The following is a 27,884-nucleotide window of genomic DNA, read 5'->3' as shown; positions in this document are numbered from 1 at the left end:
ATGTTACACATTTTATCGTAAACATAAAAATTAAGCGTTGAAAATTGAGATTGTCATAAGCCGAGGATTACTTCGGATTCAAATTGTAAAATTACACCGATTTATTACTTCATAATTCGTTATAATTTTGCTTTCATAATATTATAATAACTAAAGTAGACTATAAAGAGAAGATGAAACGCAACAAACAGTTCACAAAAAGGTCACAGAATTTTTTTCTTTTGAGCACGCAAAAAATGATCAAGCTACGCACAAATTGATATTTCGAGGCGGCACTTTAAATCTTTTTTTTCTGAAGCTACACAAAATCTACGACTATAAAAAATTAATAAATTCACATAAAAAGCCCACAAAATAGGCTGAACGTATAAGATTTCCGATAGAGATGGAGATGGAGATGGAGAAAGAGACCTCTGGTGTGGGCCAGAGCTGATCTCAGTCAGAAACAGATTCGGAGTAGGAGGCGAGGCTCCTAAAGCGAACCATTTTAATTTGTTAATTTACCACAATGTATGCCCGTTGGATCGCCTAGTTTTTAATAGGCAGCTGTGGACCTCTTCAGCTCTTTAGCTTCAATAAAAAGCAGCATTTTCTCATGCTCAATGCCACAGCTAAATGTTTATACGACGATTGTGACGCTTTCTTCGGCGGATTTTGATTTGGATCACGTTATTTCATTGTTGTTTCCAAGCACTCTCTTCGAGGAGGGTATATACGTTTAATTAAATGATATGTTTTCGCTTTAAGAATTAAAGATTTTAAAGTATCGTAAAATATTTTAAATTTTTTGAAAGTTATATTGAAATAAAAATAGTTTGTTTATTATAAGAAATGCATATCTTTTAGAATGTCAATTTATATTTTTTGGTTATCGATTAAAAAATGTTTTTTTTTCAAACAATTTTTCTTTTGTTCTCAACGTACAAGAAATACAATATTATTTGTAACTAGTAAATAAATACTTTGATTCAGAAAAAATTAGTGTATTTTTTCAGAAAATAACAATTTCGATAATCTTTTCTTTAACCAAGTTTCCAGCCATAATTTTAGCAGTCAACCGACTGTAGGGTATTCCCGTTCTATTGTGATGTTATAAATAATTTCCCATCATAGAATCATGTGCCATTTAGCATGCGAATGATTTATGCCCAAAAATTCGTTTCGTTTGATTGTGCTGTGTTTTGTTTCTCGTACTTCAAAATGAATGCCAAATGCGTAGTAACGCATATCCACACACATATGTATACCCTGTAACGCCTGTCAATACAAAGTTCCAATCGTGTGTCAGTTCCCATTGGCTGTAGGGGGACTTTTGGAGACCCCCAAAAGGCCAACGACAACAGCTTTTTATTTATTTTTAATGAATAACAATTTTGTTTCGACTTGACTATAATGAAATAGACAGAGAGCTTTTGTTGTTGGTGGTGCTGTTGTAGCTACTGGGCGGTTCCTAGAATTTGAGCGGATGTGTTGATTTATGTTTTTTATGGGTCACAAAGGGGAAAAGACGAAGATCTAGGCATTGCATAAGAAACCGCGGTCACATTGTATTGTTATTGTTATGAAATCCAGAATTAAAGCAAATTAATCTAATTGGTTCGCCAAAAAAAAAAGGGGTAATAAGTAGCAGACCAACTACTCAATCCTGTGGGAAACTTTTATTCATTCTCTGTGCCACAAGTCATGACAGGTTTCACTTTCTATACCCGGTATAAAAGTACTATAATTATGTGGCAATGTATGTAACAGGCAGAGGGGGGAATTTCAATATAAACTATATACATATATTACTTGGTTCTTATTTATTAATTATTTATTGATTATTTATTAATTTTTTATTTATTCTGCACTTTCTAGGGCTACAAGTAAGATTATACTTATAATTTAGGGCACTAGTCATAATACAACAACAACAAATGTGTGCAACATTTTTTTAAGCAGAGATCGAATAGTATTTTATTTATTTGTTATATTTGCTATTTTTGTTTAGCAAGTATTTAACTGTCGAGTAGATTTGCTGCTGTAAAGAACTCCACACAGTGGCACCTACCAGTCATGGTCTAATTGCATTTGGCCCTGCACATGCAACAAGGGTTAAATGGACATGGAAAATTGTGATCAACGGTCGCGGTGTCTTCTGCAAAACTCGGCCAATGGGCAATGTGCAGTCCGGAGTTGGAGTTGAAGCCGGAGTTGTTGTATGGTGAAGCCAACGAGGCGCATTAATCCAATTTCAGCGGATGTAACGGTCCATGGTTGACAAACAATTGCAATGTTGCATGTAGTTGCAGTCGTGGCAAGTCGCAAAAATTGCATGACAATGTGAAAAGTTATTTTTGCATGCCAATTGGAGGATCGGGAATTGGGAACAACGCACATATAAATCAGGGAGAGAGACAAAGACAGAGAGAGTTATATTCGAGTTGGAATTGTGGTTAAGAGGCATGCAATTAATCTGTTAAGCCGCTGTGACGCCACATACACACACAGATACACAGTCATTATTATCTACATAATAATGCAGTTCAGAATTTTCAATTAAAATGAAAATTGGCAAAAATATACGCCAAAAGTTGCGAATTCTTTCAATGGGTGGAGCTCCAAAAATTTATGTGCTTGTATGTGACATTTATATATGTATTAAATATATGTTCATATCATTCATGTCTATGTGGGGGTTGGCTCAATACACACAAACATTTGTGTGGGGCACTTTCCTTTTCAATTGCCGCAAAAAAACAAAGGAAAAGCCATTCAAACGGCTGACGTGGCTCAAAATAGATTAGATAAAGAGCGACAGAGAGAGAGAGAGAGAGAGAGAAAGAAAGAATCAAAGAGACAAAGCAAATTACTTATTAACAGTTATTCCAGATAGCTATACCTTTTTTAAAGGTGTATAGACGTGCTTTAATGTACAAAAAAATATATATAAATATTATGACTTATCATCACTTTAAAAAAATATATCTATGTTGGAAAAAAATTTGTTGACAACAATGTAGTGTAGAGTGATGTACCGATAAATATCCTGTACTTATGACAGTTTTGAGTAGTCAACATATTTATTTACTAAACTTTTATTAAAATTTAAGAATTAAATTAATAGATTCGAAAATCATGGAATTCTTTTTTTTAAGCTGTAAAATTCAATCAATACAACCCTACTTAAAAAAATCACAAACAAAAAAAAAACACAGGAAAATATCATATTCGCTATATCAACAAATATAATTTTTTGTTTACAAGCTCAAAAATTAAATCAGACAATTTAATAATATAAACATAAAGAATTCATATATTTTTTAGCATATAAATTAAAACTTAAAGAAATAATTTAAATTCGGTATATATTCATTTTCGTGTATGGTGAATTGATCATATTAATTTTATGTTGTGTCATATTATCGGATCCTATGCCTTAAGTAGATAAAGCTACCCGAGCAAAAGACCACAAAATAAGCAATTTGATTTCTATTGGCCAAATGTAAGCATACCCCAATACCAACAACAGTGATGACTCAACTAAGGCGACCACAGTATACAAACTGGATGTAGATACAAATGTATCTACGCATACAAATGGCAAACAGAATCTATGTATCTGCGCAGTAAAAACAAATAAGACACAGCCTGACTGTAATTTCGTTTTTCTTTTGGCAGCAACGCAAATTGGCAAAAGGAGTTGAAAATAAAGGAGAAAAAAACCGATATGGGATGTGCAAAAAAATACAGAAAAATATAAAGGCAGGCATCCAAACCGCATAGGGCCATTAACAACATGAAACACCTTGTCCCACACACACACACACACACATAGATATTCGTACACCAACGCGACCTCGGCCAAGCCACAAGCAAAGTCTTGGCCAGAATCGAGGGGGAGTAACAGGCTGAAAACTGCGCGACGAAGCCAAATAACTGGCAGGAAATCCAAAGCAGCGGAAAACAACAAGAGAGGCATGCCAAAAGAACTGCCAAAGAAAAACGACAGCAAAATGTTTTCCATGCCAACACGACACAATCGCACATACACACACACACACACACAATAACGTACTGAAGTATCTGTAGAGTTGTATCTGTATCTATAGCCAGGCACAGCAAAGTGACATTAAAACTCCGCAGTGGAGACGAGTTTCCCTTTTACTTTGACTTTTGTGGCACTGACGTAATGCGGCAACTCCAACTTCCAGCGTTGCCGCCCCAAACCCCCCAATCCCTACCTCCCGCCCTGCCCCTCCTCCCTTTGTTGTGGTGTATGCGAGTACAGCAGTTTTTTTTTTTGCGTTTTCTTTTTCGTTTTGTCAAGGTTTCAAGGCCCAGTAGCATAGAAAATTCACGATCAAGAACGTGGAAAGTTGTTGTTGCCGCATGTGGCATGAACGACTGCAACAGCAGCGCCGGGAGGCGCGGAGCAGCATTTCGGTCGAGAGAGCGACACGCGTATTGCGAATTGTGTGCATAAATATGTATGTAGATGGGCGGGAGGAGCACGAGGGCACGGGGGCATGGTCGAGGCGGAGTTGTCAGTCGCATTCGGTGGTGGATGCCACTAGAGAGCCACTGCGTCGGCGCTGTGAGAGAGTCCAGCACCTCCCGCTTGCCACATTGGGGGGCTGCCCTTTGTGCTGCCAGTATGTTTTATGTTTTATGTTTTATGTTTTATGCGCACATCGTTGTCGATTGTCGGTTGGCCTTTGGTTTGAGTTTGTGCTCAACATGGTCTGAGTTTGGGTTTGGCTTTGGTTTTGGATATGAGTTTGGGTTTGGGTTCGGGTTCGGGTTCGGGTTCGGGCTTGGGCTTTGGGTTCTATCCAGAAGAAGTTCCTATGCGAGTTTGCGTCGTGTTGTGCTTTGTTTTGTTGTAAAGTTGTCTGTGGACTGAGGTAGGTGTAGACCGACCGGGTGTTGCCTGGGTTGCGACCGTTGCGATTGAGGTTTATTTATGGCCCACGGATTTTGGGTACAATTTTTGATACCACGTGTTTGCTGCCAACTTTCATTGGAGTTTGGGCAGCGGAAAGCATTAGCATAGATAATGCCATAAAACAGCATCGTGCAGGAGGTCCAACAAAAGAGTCAACAGCAAAGATACATAGACGAAATGAAAATATAACCACTTTCGAGTCTGTTCTCGAATCAGACAGCTTCTATGCTTTTAAAAATAAAATACGTATTTGTCAATTTCAGTTTTATGTAAATGAAAGCCTGGGACATAATTTGATTTAATTTTATTAGATAATAAACGGCAGTTCGATACTTGTCCTGGAGATAGTATTACATTTTCTTAAGAACTGTCCATTGAAAACTAGAACATTTTACTGTAACAGCTTACATAAATATTCTAGAATCTTACGTACATAATTATATGAATCACCCTAATAATTCACATATTTTTAGATTTAATATTTTTATTTATTTACTTTTACTGATCATTTCACTTCATTTCTGCGACATTATTTGAATTTTTATTATATCATACCATTTGCGCAAAAGTACCGAGTATGGTTTTTTTTATTGAGATTTTAATGCCAAAATGTTAAAACAAAAAAAAACACGCAAAACTCTTTTTTCTGCAATTATTATAACATAATTAAAGACTCTAAGGTTTGGCATAAATGTGGCCTAAATTCTTTTCTAAAGAACAGTAATATTTCAATCAAATTAATTATAAAAATAATATCACTGACTCGAATTTCAATCAAAATCAATTTGTAGAGTTAAGAGAATATTTAATTTCCTTTGAATAATAAAAAAAATTACCCGCCTCAAATCAAAATATTTTTTTTTTATACATATTATGATGTAATGGGAATTATATCATAATTAAAGCTAGCTGAAATGCATATGATCAGGGTAAAGGGAATATCATACCCCAACTGACGTTTACAATTAGAACATACAAAGTCTTGACGATACATTTATTTAAAAAAAAATTCATTTGTATCTTTTAGTCATCAGATGCATCGTGTATGTATGTAAGTACATAAATACGTAAATCATGAAATGAAATTCATTCAATTTCTGAATCCGTACATAGAAATGTTGTCACAAAGCCTGAAGCGGAGAACACGTTTTTGGCATTACATAAGCAGAAGATGGCAGCGCCAGGGACGACGCGTCGGCACGGGACAGGATTATGGGTCGAAAACAGGAAAGCACACAAAACAAAAACCGGAAGAACAGGAAAAAGTGGGCGAAATGTCAAAAAGTGGACAGAAGAGCGAAGAGTGACGGCAAAAGCAGTAGAAGAAGATGAAGCAGCAGAAGCAGCAATAGCAGCAGCAGAAGAGCCAGTTCTACGACGTCGCTGCCCACTCAAAAAATGGAGAGAAGAAGAAGAAATACATCAGCATTATTCGTTTTTCACCTTACACTCTTCACACTCTCTTCTACGCCCCCTTCCACTCACACTTTTTCCAAACTTCTGCAGTCCTTGGCTTGCAAAACAAAAAAAAAAACAAAAAGAAAAGAGAGATAAAGAAAAAAGAGCCATAGAAATGGTGATAAAACAGAAAATGTGCAAACTAATACAAATGCAGCTATGTACGTAATAGAGAGTGCAAGTATGCAAGTGTACACGTATGTGTGTGTCTGAGTATATATAGTGGTGGTAGTGAGAGTATATACAACATGCGAGCAGAACACGAAGTTGCTTTCAAGGTCTGGAGAGCAGACAGCAGGTTCTGGAAGGCAGCAACGTCAACGCCGACGCCGACGCCAGCGTCAACGTCAGTTTCAGCGTCAAACAGCAACGCCAACGCAGCGACGTCGACGTCGCCGTCGCATTCCATTCTTGTTGCAGTTGCCCTTGGACTTGCACTTGAAAATGTCTGACGGCAGCGACAGCGACGCCGACGCCGACGCCGACGCTGACAGCGAGAGCGCTGCCAAGAGCAAAGTTGTTGTTGTTGTTGGAGTTGGAGTTATGTTGCATGGCAGCTAAGTCCTAAGCATTTGCAATGCGCGCGCATGCCTCAAACCCAACTGCAACAACAGCGACGCAGCGTCGCAGACGCGTTGCTTCGTTCAATTTTGCAGCATGCTGCAAATTTCGTTTTCATGCAGCAAATTTCAGTTTCATGTTATAAAATTGCACGCACACACCTACAAAATGATTACCTATGCATGTGTGTGTGTGTGTGTGTGTAGCCCGTGTATGGATTATGCAGCAGACATGCTTAATATATATGAATGTATGTATGCACTTATGTATCTGTGTGTACTTATGTACTTTTAGCTTTTGCCACACTTCTTTTTCGGCTTTTGCCTCTTTTCCGTTTTGCTTCGTTTTTGGCTCTAACCCTGACAGCAAAATTATGTTGAAGGTCAGCGTGTTAGTGAAAATTACATTATTATTGTATTACATGCACATATGTATTTACATCCTTTATGTACATACATATGTGCAGAGCTTCCCACTCTTTTAGCCCTGTTGTGGCACGATAACAGCGGTTAGAATTTGCCCTTTTCAGTTAGCTGACAATCTTGTATTTATTCCATTTCCAGATTCAAAATGAATCCTTGTCATGTTCAAAGCCCACGTAAATTTTCAGTTCAAGCTAAACGTCATTAAGTTTTTTGATGACAGCTATTTTAGTCCTTTTCTAGCTCATAACCTTTTAATTAGCAATTTTTCCATATACATATTTCCATTAAAAAACATATTTATTTCAAATATTGTAAAGTAAGCTTCAATAATTTTCATTATAATCGAGAAAATACTACATAACTCTAGAGATATTACTACTACAATTTTAGATTCCTAATCGAAAATTTACATACACAAGTAAATCGTTTATAAAACGACTCCCAATCAATTAAGCCGTTTGGGGGAAGGAACTAATATAAAATTGTAGGAAACAAGCCAAAGTAAAATTGTAGAGAAAGAAGTCCATAATTTTCGATTTAATATTCAAGCAATGACTCTGACAAAATATGACTACTTACAAAGGACTATAATCAATTGAATAATTCATGAAGATTAGGACTCATTGAAAAATAATATTCACAGTCAGCAACATCGATTAAAATATTTACCAAATAAATAGCTGTACAAAGTTAAATCATTAACTAGAGTCTATACTAAAAATTTGATATAAATCTTTAGATACATCTGAAAAATAATTATCTTTACCTAAACTAGAATTTGCCTTAAGATCATATAAAAGTTGTAATTCAAATTTTTGTAAGTCGTAAGTTTTTATTTCCGTAGCAAGTTTTAATCAACTAACTAACAATTTTACGCCATTTTATCTTTGTGCGACTTTCATTTTTCTTTTGGGTACATCAGACATTTTATCCTACTGCGTATCAAATCAAACAATTTAGGTCTTATTTATAAGTTGTCTTTTTTATATATTTTTACTGGAAGATGTATCTTTACTTAAGTCATCTGTCAGTAATTTTCCAGAACTTTATCAGAGGTTTACCAAAGTCTTGCCATGTTAGGAGTCCTGCAATAATTGTGTGGGCGGAGTTAGTTTTTAGTTGTCAGTTGTCATGGATATAAATATTAGAACCGTTTTATTAGCCTACTGCGACACCCTGTATTTGTGTTACAGTGTTCAACGCACACTTCACTTATGTACACACTTATGTACGTAGGTATGTATATATGCTGCCATAAAAAATACCCCCGAAAAAGTGCGTGCGCCTCGAATTCCTTGTATTCGCCTTCGCCTTCGTCTGCATCTCCTTCTCCTTGCCTAGCACTCTCTTTCTCTCTCTCTCTCTGTCTCTCTCATCGCAAGTGCGATGGAGGCGCAAAGGACAAATGAAATTTCAGCTCAAAATTTCCCATCTCTTTCACTTTCACTTTAGGAAATTTATATACCCTGTGTATATACTCGATTACTCATTTATGTATACAAAGTTGTAAAACAAATTCAGTGTGGTAAATAGAATTTTACTTTAATCGACAATTTAGGAGTAGGAGAAAAATAAAAAAATAATAATTAAGATCTGGAAAGAAAAATTATTTTGGTTGATTAATATATAGACATAGTTTTGGGTTGATGGAATCTCCTTCTACCCTTATTCGCCATTTATCTAGAATAAATATACCCTGTCTTATAACAAATAAATGCTTAACCCGACTTATAAATGCAGCAAATGAAAAAAATGCATTTAAAAAAATGCAAATCATACCACAAATTAATTTCCATTTTTTTTCCACAATCAAATATTTATTATAGCTTAGACTCATAAAACTCAGGTCCTATAATTAAATAAAACTGTACCTACAAAAATGGCTCTAAAAACCTATAAATAAAAGAAATTGGCCTCTGATATTTTAGTCTAATTTTTTTCATCTAACGAGGCGAACTTAAGAGAAAAAACAAAGAAGAAAAAAGTATATGGAGAAGAAGTAAAAATGGTGATCGATAATTATAATTATAATCATGAAAAGCTAAAGGCTGAACGATTTTTTGGATCTCAGTATGCTTACAAGTACGTTGAATACGGCTTGGCAATTATGGGCTTAAAACCGCTGCCCGAACAAAATGAAAAATACCGAAATATATTTTATCTATGGAGCCTCACGGTTTTGACTATTCTAGAAGTATATCTGCCGATCGCATTTGTGCTAGCTTTTCTAAAGAATATTAATAATATAACACCAGCTGAACTATTGGGAACTCTGGCAATGTTCTTTAATCTGCCAGCTTGCGGAATAAAAGTGATAATTTTGGTATTAAATTGTTGGAGGATCGATAAAGCGAAGGATATGCTGGAAATAATGTACAAACGTTGTACTAAATATGAGGAACGTTTGCAGATTAACAAATTGGTTAATCGCTGTAAAATTTTTACTATGTTATATGTTGTGGCATATCTGATGACTCCTACCTTAATGTTGATTAGCTCGGTATTATCGGGACATGTTCCATTCAATATATACATTCCCCTATTGGACTGGCATGAGAGTAAACGCAACTTATGGATTGCTTCTCTCATTGAGTTTGTACTTTTGTCAACTGGCATCTCCTGTTGTATTTTCGTGGATTGTATGCCCTTTATTTTTGGCCTCACTGTGCGGGAACATATGAAGTTGCTTATTCAACGAGTGGAAATCTTGAGAAATGATCTGGATAGCAACGAGGAAGATAATTACGAGGAGCTTGTGCTCTGCATCATGGATCATAAATTAATTCTCGAGTAATCAGAAAATAAATTATAGTAAAGCCTGGTTATTAATATATATGCATTATTATAGATACTGCGCTAATATGCGACCTGTCATCTCAAGTTCGCTGTTTGTTCAATTTACTGCAATGGGATTTGTCCTGGCCTGTACTCTGATAAATCTGATGTTCTTTGCCAACTTCCTAACTGCTCTCTCATTGACTTGGTATATGGCAACCTGTGTCCTACAATCATTTCCCATTTGCCTCACCTGCGATCAGATTTTTGAGGATTGCAATAAACTTTCCCTGACCATATTTCACTCGAATTGGATCGGTGCGGAACGTCGTTATACTTCAGCCCTTAAACATTTTATTCATAATGCCCAACAGCCTATTCGATTTATGGGCGGAGGAGTTCTACCAATCTGCCTGGCCACCTACAGTCAAGTAAGATCATCAATATTCATTAGATTGTATTTCCTAATGAAATTATTTCATTTTAAGATGGTCAAGATGGCGTTCTCGCTAATAACGTTCGTAAAACAAATGAATATATTCGAAGAAATCAAATGAATACATTTCATACAAAAGTAGCAATTTAATTGTGGAATTTTATACAATTTGTAGTATCAATAAAGTTAAATCGTAGTAATGCACATTGCACACTAAAAACACTTAAATTTTTTTATTGAATAGCAAATAAAAATGAAAAGTAGAAATAAATTTTTCAAGAAGATCGGCGTCAAATTCCCTATGGTATAATATTTTTTATGGCAATACATATTTTCTCATTCCATAAAAATCAAGTTGAGACTTTTAAACAACATTTCTTGAGGTGCACAAACATAGTTTTAAATATTTTGTATACCCTGTAAAGTTTAGAGTTGTCTTGTAAACGTTCAAGTCGATTTTAAAGCGATTTCTTAAACTGACACATGCAAATAGGAATTCGATTATACGAATACGCCGTGGATCTACTCCATATGCTGATATATAGGCCATATGCTCATTGCGAGTGCTGACTTCATTTCTCTTACATATGTATGTAAATACGCGTAGACTGACATTGGGAGACTGCAAAAGAGACGTCAATGCCGCCCGCCATTGTTGCCACAAAATCCTCTAACCTGGGGCAGGACAAAAGCGCCCAAGCCCATGATAAAACCGAAACGAAACTCCAACTCATCAATTTTCAACTGGAACAAAATGGAGTTTGAGTTATATTTGACAAACGAAATTACGACACCCTTCGGTCTCAGCTGTGCCATAAAGACCCGCATACATGGCTCTATGTAAGTATATAAGTGTTTTCATATAACTTTATACATATATATATTTATGTACATATATATTATGTGGTAGACTGGGCACCGTTATGTGGCAGTGGTTGTCATGCCAGCATGAAAATTTCAAACCCTATTTTGGGTTTCAAAGTTGCTTCCGATTGGATAAATGTGGGAGTATGGGTAATTACAAATAATACCGGGATGTGTTTTGCGCTCAACACAGAGCAGAGCAGCGGAGGGGGTGGTGGGGAAGGGTAGGGTATGGGCGAGGTGGCTTTGCATCTGTTGTGTACCACTGACACACCCTCAGGACCTGAAGCTACAGCTTTTGCCGAACCTTAGGAGCGGGAGTTAAGGGGGGTCGGCTTGTGGCTGCCACCACCGAATAACGATGACTTGATTTCTCTGGCGTAAATATTCAAATTTTTTTTTTTTTTTTTTGTTAAAGTTTGAGTATCTGTGAAGATCTTAGGAACCGCAGAGTTGCTTCTTTTAGGACTAAGTAATGTGTGTTTAACTTGGCCACGCTTTCACACGCAAAACAGGAAGTCTTGGGCATTATTATTTCTATATGGTGTTGCCCCATGACGTGTCAAAGTCTGGGCACATGTTTAGTCCAAAAATCTCGACGTTTATTTATGGCAACTCTCCCCGTTTACCCTCGGGCCCTGTACAGCCTTTACTTGCCATTAATTATGAAAATTAAAGTTGATGCGTGTCGTCGTCGCGCAGCTAAAGCTAAAAAAAAATATATGGCAACAGCCCCCAGGGCTGCAAAACTCTTCCTTCTTCTTCGTCTTTGTCTTCATCATCATTTTATTTTTATTTTTTTTTGCTTCTTCTTATTTTATTTTCTGCTGCTTCTTATTACATTTCTCTGTCGGCAAGTCTGGTCATTAAAATTAGGTCAGTGCAAAGCACACAATAAAAATATTCCCTCTTCTGCAAACTAGTCTCAATTCCAACTTCCTCCTCTGACGCCTCTGCTCTTTGTTCTCTTTTGTCTCACTCTCCTTTGCCATTCTCGATCCTTTCAACTAGAATAACAACACACACACACACACACTGACATATCTTCACTGTCGAACTTATTACGCAATGGCTGAACGATCTGCCTACCTGACTTAATTATTATATCAGAGCTGCCTTCTCCCCTCTCGTGTTCCTCGATCACCTCTGTAGATCGCAGGTAGAACAACAAAAGGTGGCTAAGAACTACGCAGTTTGACTTGCCAGTTGGACCTTGACTTTCTGCCGAGTCCTTCGTCTTCGAATCCTATAAGAAATCCACACACACATGCCTGTTATAAGACTGCAGAAGAAGGAATATCAACATCAAAGTCTTCACACTGCGCGCTTAACAGTGTACCACTAATGTCTTCGTACAGCAGCAATTCAGAAATTTACACCTGTTATAATAGGCTTATCTTGCAACTTCCGATAAAAACCTCCAGATCTCAATCGAACAATCAATTATAGAAAAAAAAATTGTATTGCATCGAAAAAAGAGAGTTATAAAAACAACGATAGAGGTAAAGCTTACATGGATCGAATATTAAAAAAGTTCTAGGATGTTTTGATTTGACGACATAAGGCATGATATCGATTATAAATAACTTTTAATAAATAAATTATTATAATAAAAGCTATGTTAAAAATTAAAATTTTTTCTTTCCTTTTCCTTTTTTAATATTTTCATATTCCTCATTTTTTGTTTAACCATTAAAAATATATAAAAATAAGTGATATTATATATGTATTATAAGTAAAAAGTACGAAGTATTTTTATTTTCACTCACAAAAAACAAATTCTTAAAGAACAATGTGATCCGAAGAGCTGAACAATTTTTAAAACTATTAAATAAACAACAATATTCAATAATACTTTTTGTTTGTCAAAACTTTTTCTTCACTTACTGTAAAAATTTACATTGTATGTATAGTTTAGATATGTACATATGTAAGTATAGATATTTATAATTGTGGGATTCAATATGCATATGTATTAGTACAATAAATATTTAAAAATATCGTACTATTGTATATATTTATATTAATATAAGATATGTATTGAATTTATGTATTTATTTTAATTTTAAACGCCATCCTACACGTGCCCTTATTTTTTTGTTTTCTTTTTTTCGCAACACGCGCAGCTTTTGGTTTTAATACAGGACTTTCCATAAGGGAAACAACATTCATATACATACAAACACATGCATGCATGTATGTATATACGACGTATGCGTATGTACATACATACATACAACATACATGCAAATATATAAGAGCAGTCGATGATGTGAAGAGCACAACAGAGAGAACAGCGATATCAAAAGCTAAAAGTCAACCATAAAGATCAATGAACACCCTTTAAATGAAAATAAATGTGAATTCTTAGAATGCACAATTAACATAAAATATATATGCACATACATATGTAGAATATAATTTATGTAGTTAAGATTTAATTCAGAACTTCATCTGTGCACATTCGTTTATCAGATATTGCATGATACTGTGTGCAATGCTTTTGCAGTGTATCAAAGAGGTCGACTCGATTCGCGCGTTTTCGACTCGTTTCTGATGTTTTCTGCCTCTTCGCCTTGTTTTTTATGCCTCTTTTATTATTGCTGTTCGTGTTTCATTGTGTTTATGTGCATATATATGTATTTGATGTATGTTTTTTTGTATGTATGTACACCTATAGATGTATTCATAAATGTTTAAGCATTTGTGCATTTTTGGTTTATGTAGAGAATTGACGGTGCTTGTAGACAAGTGGGACGTCGATTCTAGTAAGAAATGGAAACAAAACAGAAAAAGAGAGTGTATGTATGTGTGATGATTGTAAATTGACAAGCATTGTTTTTATGTATGTACATATGTATGTGTGTACATTTTATATAAGTAAAAAAAATGTACACAATATCAAATTAATAAAACTAAACAAAATAATTATTATTTGCAAATATCGCACTGTAACTTTTATACGACTCGACAACCCTGTTTACGCGCTCTGTTGATTGTTTTGCCGGCTTTTTTGCCTCACACACACACGCACACACAGAGAGAAGTTCATACTCCTATCATACAAGTTGGCTGTCAAGCTCTGTCGAGCTTCGTATTGCACAGCGCAGTCCAACACGTTGGAGGGGAAACGATTTGCGATGCGTTTTGTTCGAACAGCATTGAAAGTGAATTTGCTTGAACATTATTGCTACTTCTATCTCCCTCTCTCGCATCTTCTGTACTGCTTTTGCGCTCCACCAACCAACCCCCAAGAAAACATGAACACCATTTCACCCCTACCAGCATACAATACGTAGGAGTTTTTAGCGCCAAAACCTAAGCGAATTTTCCTCAAATGAAAAACAAGCATTTTCCTCGGTTACAATTTCGGTGGTGGTGGAAAGTGAAAATCAGCCAACCAAACCACCCCAGCACCCACCCACCCTTAACAACAACAAAAAAATAGAAGAAAAAACTTTACAGCTTCGCTGCCAGCGTCACAGCATAAGCGTTGGCTGCGCTGTTCAGCTGAGGTTCGAATCGAACTTCAGTCGACGTCGCAACGGCTTTATCCCATCCATCCCACCCACCAACAACAACAACAGCAACATTAATATGTTCGCATGTTCGCTCTGCCAGCAGCGTTTGTGTGTGTATGTTCGTGTGTGTGTGTGTTTTGAATTTCAGTTTCAGTTTGTTGTTCCTCGTTTTGGTGTTCGTGCCTTCGTGTGTACCGTTCGTTTCGTTAGTTGGAATTTCGCTTTTGATCTGGTTGGTTGTGTTTTTTGCATCGCTCTTCGCCGACTGACAATACTGAATTGGAGAAGTAGGCATAAAGGCAAAGCGAAAAAATGCAAAAGAAGCGAAGAACATAGAAACGGAAACTGAAACGAAAACGTTTTATATAAAAATTATTATATTTATTCCTGCTCAACAAATATAAATATATCAATAAATTAAAAAAAAAGTGCAGTTTAAAAACATAAACAAAACCGGCGCCGCGTCGCCGTTAGACAATAGTAATAGTAAAAACAAAAAACAATTTTTCGCTGTGTGTGTGCAAAAACAAAAAGCAAACATGTAAAAAAATACACAAAAATAAATAAAACTCAAGACTTGATAAATTTTTTTTGATACTAGAAACGTGCGTTGTAAACTCAGCTCAGGTATAAATATAGAAATATCAAAAAACAAATCAATAAATAGACTGCAATTTACAAAGAAATAAAAACCAAGAATTAAAAAAACAAAACTTTTTATACACAGTAAAAAACTTTACAATGAAAAAAAAATAAAGATGCTTAAACAAGTTGCTGATTCTTAAACGGAAATCTTAAAAAAAAATACCCTAGAAATTTCTTTAGAAGAAAAACACGTGCAACATTTATGGCGCCGCGTCGCAGCAGCAGCGGCAACTCTCAGCAGCAGCAGCAACAACAACATCGGGCAGAAGAGCAGCAGCAGCAACAACAACAGCAATTGTTGCATTTTTCGACTGTCACAACAACAACTGCCGCAAATATGGCGCCAATGCAACAAACGGTAAATGTGAACGGTGTGCAGTTGCAGCGCTGCTGCTATCCCAACGGCGAATGTGGCAAACTGGACGCGCTCATCGCCCTGGACGAACCAGGGCTGGCGGAGTGTGTGCGTGTGCTGTGCAACAACGAGAACTGCAACGTCGGCCAGTACATGCACCGCGACTGCTTCGAGCAGTGGGAGGCGGGGGTGTTGCAGCAACTGAAGAGCAGCAGCGCCCGAGCGCGCAGTTGGTCCGAGCGGCAGCGACTGCAGCAGCTGTGGACGAAGAAGGGCTACGATCTGGTGGCCAAGAGTTGCAGCTGCAAGTGCGGCAGGGGGCAGCTGCGCAAGGATCTCGAGTGGCTGCCACACGGCGTCTGCTACAACACAAGACCGTTAAATGGCAACAGCAACAGCAACAACAACGGCAACAGCAACGGCAACATCAGCGAGGATGATGACAAGAAGAAGGCCAAAAAGAAGCGTAATCGCAACAACAGCAATAACAACAACAACAACAATTCGAAACAGGCTGCCGCTTTAACAGCTTTAAATGCAAATGTTGCTGGCAACTTGACGCCCAATCCAAATGTGGGTGTCATTGGCTCCGGCTTGCCACACAACAACAACAACGGCAACAGCAACAATTCTGTTGGCAACAACAATGCTGTCAGCAACATATTGCAACCGAGTGCTGCTGCCACCTTGAGCAATATTCTCATGAGCAGCAACAACAACAACAACCACAACAGCAACAACAACAATTTGCTGGGTCTCGATTTGCGTAATCGTGGTGGCAGCCTCTCTTCCAGCGGCTCCAGTTCTCCATCTAGCGCGGACATATCGCTCTCTCCCGTGCAACAGCAGCAACAGTTGCAGATGCAGCAGCAATTGCAGCTGCCAGCAACAATCAACTGCAACAACAACAACAGCAACAACGGCTTTCCCAGCAGCTTGCTGCTGCAGCACAACGGTTTAGGCCTGGCCAAAAGTCTCTTGCCACCACAGCAGCAACAACAACCACAACAGAAACCACAACAACAACAGGTAGCACAGTTGCCAGCTTTGGCCAACATCAGCAACTTTAAGCCATTGGCCAGCTACGATCAGCAACAACTCGTACAACAGCAGAAGAACAAAGAAGTCGAATTATATTCAGAGCGCGTGCGGTAAGTTCTCTCTCTCTCTCTCTCTCACACAGACACTCTGTCTTAATATATCTATCTATCTATCATATATCTATCTATCTTCTAAGTAAGTTAAGTAAGTTCTCTCTCTCCCTCTCTCACACACACAGACACACTTTCTCCCTCTCTTTCTTAATATATCTATCTATCTTCTATCTATCTATCTTTGAATGTGTGTCGCCTTTAGATTTGTCAGTCGCCAAATTTTCCAACATGTGGCCAATGTCAATATTTCAATATTTGTACATTTATTAAAATAAAGCTGAAAAAAAAAGAAATATATTTTCAGATACACTACAGAACAAAACTAAGTTAAAAAATGTTAAAAAAAAAATGTAAATATTTTTAATATATATTTTTAAAAAAATATATATATATTTTTTGATGCCAACGTTCTTAGAATTTTCCGAAAAAAAAATCAGCTTAAAAATCTTATCATAAATGATCTTATATCTGAGAGTTATTTGAACAAAATATTAATTATTTAATGCAATTTGTTGCCGAGTGTTTTTTAAACAATTGTTTGTTGTTGGCTTTACGCCGTCGCAACGCATCGCTTATATAACCTTGATATTTCCTTTATGCCCAAAACTCGACAACGATTCTTCCCTCTCTTTCTTCGACTGAACAGCTGAGAAAAAAAATGAAACTGATTAATTTATTCAATATTTGCAAATATTTAGTATTTATATTAATATAAATTAGTATTTTTTTTGTTGGCTAAATATATTTTAAGGAAGTTCAAATGAATTATGCAAATTAAGCAGACAAACTGACTCCATACAATCTTCTCTCTCTCTCTCTCTCTCTGACTTGATCACTCACTCTTTTTGACTCTCGTTATCTTTCTACGCTGATCTTTCTCGCTGCAGCGACGACGACGTCGCGACGCTGCCGCATTCATTCTTCTCGCGTTTTTTTTGTGCTTTTGCACATTCTGCTTGTTATTTCCTTTTTGGTCGCATATTTATTATTTAGTATACAAATGTACAAACATACATATGTATATGGTATGCGTGTATGTGTTTGAGTGTACTTGTATTACGAGTTTCACTTTTATTGAATTCAGTTTAATATGTATGTATGTATGTGTTTATATTTTGTGCTCTCTTTGGTTTGCCTTTGCTTTATCTGTTGTGTGTTTTTATCCACGACTTTGGGTCAAGGTTTGCTTTTGCTCCTTGCCTCCTCCTCCTTCACCCCCTCCTCCAGCGCTTCAGTGCCGCAATTGCAGGCGAAGATTGAAGATTTGCTCTGACACATGCATCATATAAGAAATGATCAACACATGTATAAACATAACTCAGGCACATACATACATACATATGTACATATTTTATAAATATTCTTTTATTTTCGTTATGCCCAATTTTAATATTTCCGTTTCAAAGGCAAAACGCGTCGTCAAGCACATTAAAATTTATTCCAGCTCGATAAAAACACACATACACACACACAAACCTAATCTGTGTACAAGCAACAAGATGAAGCAAAGAGTAGAAGAGGAACAAAAAATTAGATCGTGTATTTGTGTTTTTGTTTGCGGCCCTCTTTGCTTTTATTTCTTGTTGATTTCTATTGCTTCTTCTTCTATACATAGTTTGATCCTCTCTTGATTCCCCCTCCCTTGAGTTGAGTACTTTTGGTTCCGAACTTGAGCCTGTGCCGAATATTTAGCCGAGATAACGCTTTCCTTTTCTTCGTTTCTCTCTCAAGTGCTTTTTGGTATGCGCAACCCTCGATGAATATCAAAAACAACAATAAGAAGAAGAAGAACAACAACAGAAACTTCTAATTCCTTCTAAGGCGCATCTACATACATACATATATATATCTACATATGTATATGTGAGATTGTTTTGTGCTTAACTTTTTTTCCAGTTCTCAAGGCCGTGATATTTGTTTTTATTTTGTGCTCGCATTTGTTGTTGTTTTCAGCTTTGGTGCTTTTTTTTTCATTCTTTGCTGTGATTTGCTCGTCTCTTCTCTTCTCTTCTGATTTAATTTTCATCTGTGAGCGAACAGTTTCTGCTCTCTTTCAGTTGCTGTTTTTGCGCGTTTCGCCTCTTCATGCCATGCACATTGTTTGTTATGCATTGCTCTTATCATAAAAAATAAACCGGCTGTTTTTAATTCATAAAAAAACTTTTATCTCGTTTTTTTTTGTTTTGTTAAATTTATTTTGGTTTGCTATTTTTAGCGTCACACGCGTCAAATATTCCTGTTTCTTTTTCGTTTTGTTTTGATGATAAACAAATAATTTTTAAGCATTTCTTCTTCTTACTTTCAATTTCTATCTTTAGCATATATTAAATTCTCTTTCAAAGCTGCTGCGAATGTCTAAGCGCCTCACTCCACGCACACGCACACACATACACAGACATTTTGTCTCCCTTTCTCTCTCTTATACACATGTAACATGTTTGCCGGCATTTTCTTTATGTATTCATTGTTCAATGTCAAGGTTAAGATTCATTTTATGTGATTGTTTGTGTGTGTGTGTATTTCTTTTTCTTGGGCACTGTTTGGGCGTTTGTTTTTATGATTTTTATTTTGCGCTGCTCTTTCGCTGCCTAAAGCAAACTTTTTGCAGAAAGCTCTTCCTGTTTGGAGTAAAACAGCAACAAAAACAACAATATCTTTAAGATTTCTCTCTCTCTCGCTGTTTTTGTTTTGTCTGCAAATGATTTATGCCCCCCACTGTCGTGGTTAGTCACGGTCTATGTTTTTCAGCCTACACCGCCCCTCTTTTACATTCAATTTCATATACATACATATGTACATTTAACATCAAATGCAAATGACAGGCTATCTTTTTTACACCCACATGTTTAATCTATCTACTATTGCCGCTGTCTATGCTTCATCTCGCTCCCATTCCTTTGCTTTCATCCTGCATTCGCCAAAATAGTATTCAATTGCGCATTTTGTTTCCGAACTTTTGCGAGCGCAAAAAGGGAAAAATAACAAAAGCAAAAATAAAAAAACAAAAACAATAACAATAACAAGTCGCGCACAATTGCATATAAATTGTGTAAGGCACGCCATTTGCCGCCCAGCCGAGAATAGCTGCATTTTAGAACCAGCAACAAAAGTAGCAACAAAATAATAAATAATACACAATAAAAAAAAAAAAACATCACTTACAAAGTGTCTACGTTTTTGTTTTTATCGTCGCGAATGACGGCTTTAGTGTGAAAAGTATGTGCACGCTTCCAACGAATCGACTGCGGTATACCACGTACTATCGTAAAATAGCTAATGCTTTGAATCGATTGCCCATATGTCGAAAAATAGTACTGAGAATACAAAAATTTGTAAATAAAAATTGGGAAAACAAAACTAAATTAGGAAATAAAATATTCGAAAGATAAAAATTATTAAAGTCCAAAATTGGGAATATTGTAATTAGGAAATAAAAATAAGGAAAAAAAATTGGGAAGACAAAAATTAGTAAAGTCAAGTTAAGTAAAGATATTTTGTTATTTTAATATCCTAATTTAAGAATCCTTTACTTTTCGTCCATTTCTTTGTTTTCTAAATTATTTTTCCTAATTATTTTTTTTCTTGTTTTTGTAAACCCTTAAAAAGTATTTGGAATTCGAATGGGGTACCCTTGGAAATTATGTTACATATCAAGTAGGCAGACAGTATACCCTATGTTTATTGGGTATTATGAAATATTTACAGCTTTCGCACGACTTTTGTAGTTGTCGGTGGTTATGGCCAGAGACTGAGGCGTGCTCCGGACATATTAGACTCGCCAAATCTATCTAAAACCATAACTTAAATATATACATATGCCAAGTTGTATATATTTATTAATAATATGTAGTAAAAATTATGAAATGTTGTCGCAAGTCGCGTAGTTTGCAACAAACGACAGATGTAATTTGAAAATTTGCTAGCAATCGTTGAAATCTTATTGGGGGTGTTATTCAAATACAAAATACGAATAAATACAAATATGAATGTGTATTCATATAGCACTAATTGAGCACGTACCAAAACTGTCGTCTAGACTTGAAGCATAAAATCTATAATGTAATATGTATAATTTTTAATATTGCGGAAGCAAATTGCCATTACATCAATTGTTGTTATTGTGAAATTTGTTTAAGTGTAAAGAATTAGAATAGGATCTTTTTATTACGACACCACCAGCATATATGTACATATATATTTTATGTTATTAAAAAAATAAAAACAAGTTATAAAGAGCCGAAGGCAGCGAAGCATGAAATGAAATGGTCTTTTAGATATCTAGGGGCGATCAACAGTTGTAGGGGATTGATGTTTACCAAAAGATCTTAGCAAACTTTGAGAAAAATATTAGAAACTAGTTAATATGAATAAAAGACCATGACCATAATATTCTAAGTTCGAATCCCTTAAAATTAATGCACAGGCACACTCCTTAACAGTAAATAAAAAATACGAAATAAATCTCGGCTTACACGATGTGTGGGAGAAGTTTATTCAAAATGAAATCAAATATGCATTGCAATGGGATCCCCTTACTACTCTTCCCACACCTGACCGCAACAGCTATTAATGTAATCTTTGCCAAAAACACACGCACCACACACATAAACACACACACACACAAATGTATATAGGTGGACTAAATCCCACACACACGTGTGACTAAATACTTTTAGGCATAAAAATACCCAGCAGGACTGGAGAAAGATGTAGTTCCCTATGATACTTTAAATATACACCGAGGGCTATACGAATAACACCACTGAAATTACAATTACATTATTAATAAATATCATTTTATTTGATTTTTAGTAAGTATTAAAGAGTAAAAATAAATTCAAATATATGCAGGTCACATAATTTTCCTATTTATTATCCTATTTATTTCTTTTAAATTGTTTTATTAAAAACACATGCAAAAATCACTGCTTAGCGAAAGGAGAATTTCATGAGCTATTCAATTTGTTACACATAAATGCAGAGACACCTTTTGGGTTCATGTATTCTTATCTACATATATCTATATACATATATCTGTATGTATTGTCTGCCTGCGCCTACGCCACACACACACACACGTCGTCAGTTGCCTCCTCTCCCTGCTCCTCCCTCTGCTCCTCCCTCTGCTCCTCCCTCTGCTGTTCCCCCCTTTCTTATTGTGCACTAGTCGCATTTTCATTGCCAACAGACAATGCCAGGGCAAACTTCATCACACACAAACACATACACATCTATAACTACATATACACCCACCAGCAGCTGCAACAACACCACACACACTCATTCATATGTATATCTACATACATATGTATGTTGCAGGCTTTGGTAACTTGAAAGGCTTCACTTGGCTCAGCATTTTGCAGCACACACTCCGTTTGCTTCCTGTGCCCCATCATGTTGTTGGCTATAAGCCAGCGTCTCCTTTACAGTGTGTGTGTGTGCTGTGTTTATCTGTCTGCTCATTGTGTGTATGTGTGTGTATGCTTTTAGGCTTTTGTACGAGCCAAACGAGGCGAGGCCCAGACCCTGTCCCAGACTCAGGCCCAGTCTCATTCGCAGACCCAGACCCAGAGCCAGATCCAGGGACAGAATCAGGCTCCGAGTCGACCTCTGTCGTCAGAGTCGACGCAGTTGCCACGCTGCAAGCTGAAATTGCAATCAATATTGTGGCCCCATTGTTGTTGTCCGTCGAGCAGCTGCCAGACACAAAAACGCAACGTGAAATAAAAAAATAAAATGAAAACCTGGCAACAGTAAAAACCAGGCTCGTAAATGAAAGCAGCGACTTTGAGAAAGAATAAAAAATGCCATATACTCGTGTTGGCACGCATATACTCATACGAGTATTCACATTCGCACTCACACTCGCACTCACACTTACACTCGTATTGGTTTTTGCAAAATGCATGCAACCCAAAATTGTTTGGCTGCCACTGCCCCGTGGGCCACCCAACATCACAATGCAGCAGCCTGAATACATCATGCCAAAATCCTTACACACACTCACACTCACACTCATAGTAGAGAAGCACTCACTTTAGTTGCGTTGTTTGATTGTGCCCTATTTGATATCCATTAAAACGATTCAGCTTGCCACTTTCCCATGCCCCAATGCAATGCAATCTCAATGCAAATGCCACGTGTGTGTGAGAGTGTATCTATGTGTATGTCTATTGCTGTGCATTTGATTTGCAATTTGTGTCGCTTTTCGTCCCTTTTGTGTGTGTGTGTGTGTGTCCACTGCTATTTGTTTATTAGTTTGACCACAGTTGCAATTTTCATTTACCAAATGCCAAGGGGAAGTGGGGGAAGGAATGAAAGAAGGAAGGAGAATTAGAAAAGCACGACTCCTCACAGTGCACTCTCATAAATCAGTTGTAGAGTGCATTCAATGGGTGTTTGGTTAACTCATGGACTACATGTTGGCTAATTGAGATCAACTCGGCCAAAATAAAACTGGTAAACTTTCTACAGGGGAAGTTAAACTACGAGTGCTAATAGAGTTTTAAATTTACGATTGGCTTTAGTAGTTTTTGAAGAGCATAAATTTTATTTTATAAAATGTTAGTTATCCAAAAACTATAAAATATTTATGTTTATACCCTGAATTTTTTTTATTGGGAACAATAGCAAAAACTTCGAGTTTTATCATATTCAAAAAGATTTATTATAATATGAAAAATTTAAATGCGGAAAATTCTAATTCTTTTATTTTCTCAAGAACGTTTCGTTTGCACGAGAAAAATGTAAATGTAAAGAAAGATTTATCGTATTTATAATAATAATAAAATATGTTTCAAATACCTTTAAATGGTAAAGATATATAACAACATAAATTAAGAATATATTAAATAATAAAAACATTTTATTTGTATATATATTTCCGTATTCCCTCTGCAATATTTTCTTGACAACAGAGTAAAGTATGTTTTCCTTAAGATGTATTTTCGCCGTAATATCAACAGCAAAATTTGCGAAATGATCTCGAATTTCGGAATCGCAATTTCTCATTTTCTCGATATTCACCATATATATATATTTGGTTAATAATACCGCAATTTATGTTCGTCTGTGTGTTGTTGTAATTGTTTTAATTCTGGGATATAGTCGTAAAAACATAAACATGTTTTGTATGCCTTTCGAGCGATTAACAAATTTGGTAGCCTTTTCCCCAGCAGTGGATCAACATGATCATCATCATTATCATCAGCATTTGGTGGATGATCAACAACTGACACGCCCTTGCTGCCGTTTTTGGGGGCAGACATTAAAATGCGTTTGGCGTTGCAACAACTACAACGGAAACATGAATGTATTTATTTTGCTGCTTCATCGTAAAAATAATTTGCTTTTATTGCCATAAAACTGAGCTCTTCTCTCGTGCAACTTGCAGTCATTGTTATGCTTGCTAATGTTGCAAGCAACCAAAAAGTACAACACAAAAAAAAAAAGGGGAACAAAAATACTGGGCAATCGTAACGCATTTTATGTCCTCGTCATGCTGTTTTGGAACTGACTTTAATTTTGGGGTCCGCAGCAAATTCGCAAATCAACGCCACATGCTCGTATTGCGATTTTAATTCGAATTCAGAAAAATAAAGAAAACAAAAATTGTGTTGCACTTAAGGAGAAGAAGAAAGCATCATGCAACGCCTGCAGTTACAGACATGCTCTTCCTTTTTTAATGCCATTGACATTTGCTGGTCATTTCCCCTGCCCCTTCCCTTGGCACTTATTCAATTAAACAAAACTCGCTTCAGAAAAAAGCACTTCACATAAAAGTCAAGATGAACCAAGCATATGTCCCTTCATCTCCCCATTTCTCTCTGTGTAAACCGATCAAAATCATGAAGCGTCAAATTGTTATGAGCAAAAGATGGAATGAAACAAATGGCAACGGTTATCGCACAAGAAGCGCAATCAGTCGTGACAACAACAGACGACAGACAGACAGACAGACAACAAACAACAAACAAGAGACAAACAAGCAGCAAACAGCAATCTAAGCACTTGCTGACTGCAACTAAATAGATATTATATAAGCATAAAGAATATGTTTGCCGCCAGCTACAGAATGGAAAAAAAATAGAGGAATTGAAGAGTGCCCTGCACTTGCCACTGCCCCAACTACTTGCAACCTGCCACTGCCACTGCTTCAGCTACAGCTATAGCTACATCTACTTGAGAGTGAACTAAACAAGCTAATAATCATAAAACCAAATGACTTTGAACGCGTCGAAACGGTCTGTCTAACTGGCTGGCTGTCTGTCTGTCTATTTGTCCGTGTCTTTGCCACAAGCAACAGGACGCACAATGTGGCATCCTTCAGCGCTTCTTCAAGCGTTTGGGCGACAAAAAAATCATCAACATTATCATCATCATCATGGTGTCAGAGTGTCGATTAAAATTTAAGCTTCATTTGCTCTTTGCTGTTGTTGTCTTTGCTATTGTTGTGGGCGTGCGATTACTAGTGCCTGGTGGGTGTGGCATCATGCTTCATTGACTGAATGAATGACTGAGTCGCAGCTCTGATTGAGTAGGTGTCAATAATCGTAGGGGTTTGACTTCATATGTAAATATGACTGCGGCAAAGAAATGGGATTAAATTACTGATTTAAAGTGCATTTAAGGATAGTATTTATAATTGTGAGACATATATACAGTTGATAGAGAAATCGTGTTGTCCTTAAAAATATATTAAAAACGACATCCCTTTTATTTCATGGTAAAGCTATTAATTAAAAATCAGTACTTTATAAAACAAATGGGTTTTGCCCTTATGTGAAATAAGTAACACTCTGCTTTTATCATTTGGCCAGCAAAGTTCAAGTATCAATTAAAAAATTGCTTTTCATTTGGCCAAATGGGAAGACAACTTTATCAACACTAAACTCGTACTCCTACAAAAAGAGACTTTCTCACGCCATAATTTGCTACAATGTTGGCAACCCAATCACCGATATAATTAATAATAATAACAACAACTGCAACAAGTACAACAATAATAAAAGTCAGGCCAATGAGCTCTGGCAATGATCGTTGCTGCTCCGTTGACTATGAAGTTGGATCGCCGCTGGCTTTTAATGCCTGGCGGCTTGTTGAAAGGCGGCGTTGAAATAAAATTGCAATGTATCTATTGCAACTGCAACAGCAACAATAACAATAACAACAGTTGCAATATAGCTGTAACAAATACAAAAACCGCTGCCAGTTTATTGAACTTTTGTGAGGCGCCAGCAACAATTAAAAATAAATGTAAAATGTTTTTCAAAATGAAAAAAAAAAGTGTAGAGAAGCAACTGCAGCCCCTCACTTAATTGTCAGTTGATTCAATTAAAAAAAAAAATACAATAAACAACAACAAAAACTATCGCACAGCCCAGCGACAAAGTTAATGAAAGATATGAGCAGATCTTTAACACAGCCTGTCGTGTCGATCGGACAGTCCCCATTCCCATCCCCATCCCCATCCATATACGACGCATACTCATACATATGTTTCGGTTTTTAAAAGGTAACTTTCACTTTCCGGCTTTCAAGTGTGCCTGGGACTCGTCCCGCTGCCAGCTTGACAACAGGCACCTCGAAAACTACAAAAAAAAAATAACCAAAAAATACTGAAAAAAATGATAATAAAAATGCAACATTTATTGCGTCCGTTCGACTTTGACTTCAGCTACACTTTCGTTTTTGGGACGTCGATAAAGTTTTATTTTATTTAACCGATGGAAAAAAAGCGCATAAAAATTGCATTAGCCTGAGATTTAAATCAATGGAACATAAATTGAGAAACGACTAAAGTGAAAGAAAGTGCCAATAAAATAAAGTACAAAACAAGTCAGAATGATCTAGCCAAAATTAAGCGACAAATAAATACTCTTTATTGAATCAAGAGTTAATGTTAAAACAAAGTAAACTCAAAATTAGCCGAAAGGTCAAAACAAGGTATCCTTTACAATATACAATTAACTTTCGACGTCAACATACCTTTTTTACATAATTGCTTAGACATAGGGTATATCAGAAAAATATCACGTTGTTGCTTGATAAATATGTGTATGGCTATAAATAAATATTTATAACATTTTTCAGGGCTTCGCTGACCTGGAAATTATTCAGTGTTTGTGTGTGTGTGTGTGTTGTTGCCTATATTAATTGATGTGCCAAAAAACAACAACAGAAATTGCTTTGCATAAATGTTGAAAAGCGGCCGCGTAAATAAATAAAAAGTTCGCCTTTTGGCCATTTTGGCAAATGTCCTGCAATAATTTTTACAGCCGCTGACAGCAACAACAACAACAACAACAATGACAATCAACGAGTTACCAAAAAAAAAAAGTAAATAAAAATAAAAATTAAACGAAATGATGTTGCACATGGCCATGTTGCATGACTTTGTAAACTTGAAAGTCAGTTCGAAGTTCGGTACAAGTCGACGTTGAAGTCGCGTTGTTGGAGCCGTTTTTTCTCTGTCCGCTCGTCCACATCTTGTTTATGCACGCGATAAAATTGCTGTTAACAAAAAACAAAATAAAAAAATACAAAAAAAAAAGTTCACTCTGTAAAAATATCAACAAAAGCCTTGAAAAGCCGTTGCCACGATGCGGTTTCTGCTGCTGTTGGCTTTGTAACTGGGCCTTAATCTTAAGGTAGCATCTGCTGACGGCTGACGCTATTTTTCCCCTTTTTTTCTGACGTTGTTGTCCAGCTTCTTCAATGGCATTTCATTGTGCATCTTCGTGAAGCTTTGGCCCTGCCCAGGG

At 36.5% G+C, this 27,884-nt stretch overlaps 3 protein-coding genes across 3 annotated transcripts in view; all 3 read left to right on the top strand.

Moving 5' to 3' along the window:
• Positions 1–1,774: 1,774 nt before the first annotated feature.
• LOC117792541 lies at positions 1,775–9,720 on the top strand (the record flags this gene model as incomplete). The annotated part of the gene is made up of 3 exons (XM_034632721.1): positions 1,775–1,822; positions 9,323–9,453; positions 9,669–9,720. Coding segments are annotated over 3 exons (231 nt in total), but the record flags the coding sequence as incomplete, so codon positions are not given.
• Positions 9,721–10,012: 292 nt separating this feature from the next.
• LOC117792540 (odorant receptor 42b-like) lies at positions 10,013–10,703 on the top strand. Its single transcript, XM_034632720.1, has 2 exons — positions 10,013–10,161; positions 10,220–10,703. The coding sequence occupies exons 1-2, from the start codon at positions 10,013–10,015 to the stop codon at positions 10,701–10,703; spliced, it is 633 nt and encodes a 210-aa protein (XP_034488611.1).
• Positions 10,704–15,174: 4,471 nt separating this feature from the next.
• LOC117793029 (headcase protein) overlaps positions 15,175–27,884 on the top strand; it is an 88,665-nt gene continuing 75,955 nt past the window's right edge. Inside the window, 2 exon segments of the mRNA XM_034633399.1 lie at positions 15,175–15,254; positions 15,569–17,118. Of these exon segments, the coding sequence (XP_034489290.1) occupies positions 15,815–17,118 (1,304 nt within the window). The 5' untranslated portion in view covers positions 15,175–15,254; positions 15,569–15,814.

The sequence above is a fragment of the Drosophila innubila genome (assembly GCF_004354385.1).
Source record: "Drosophila innubila isolate TH190305 chromosome 3R unlocalized genomic scaffold, UK_Dinn_1.0 2_E_3R, whole genome shotgun sequence".
Classification (NCBI taxonomy): domain Eukaryota; kingdom Metazoa; phylum Arthropoda; class Insecta; order Diptera; family Drosophilidae; genus Drosophila; species Drosophila innubila.
This window is presented reverse-complemented; position numbering and strand designations above follow the sequence as displayed.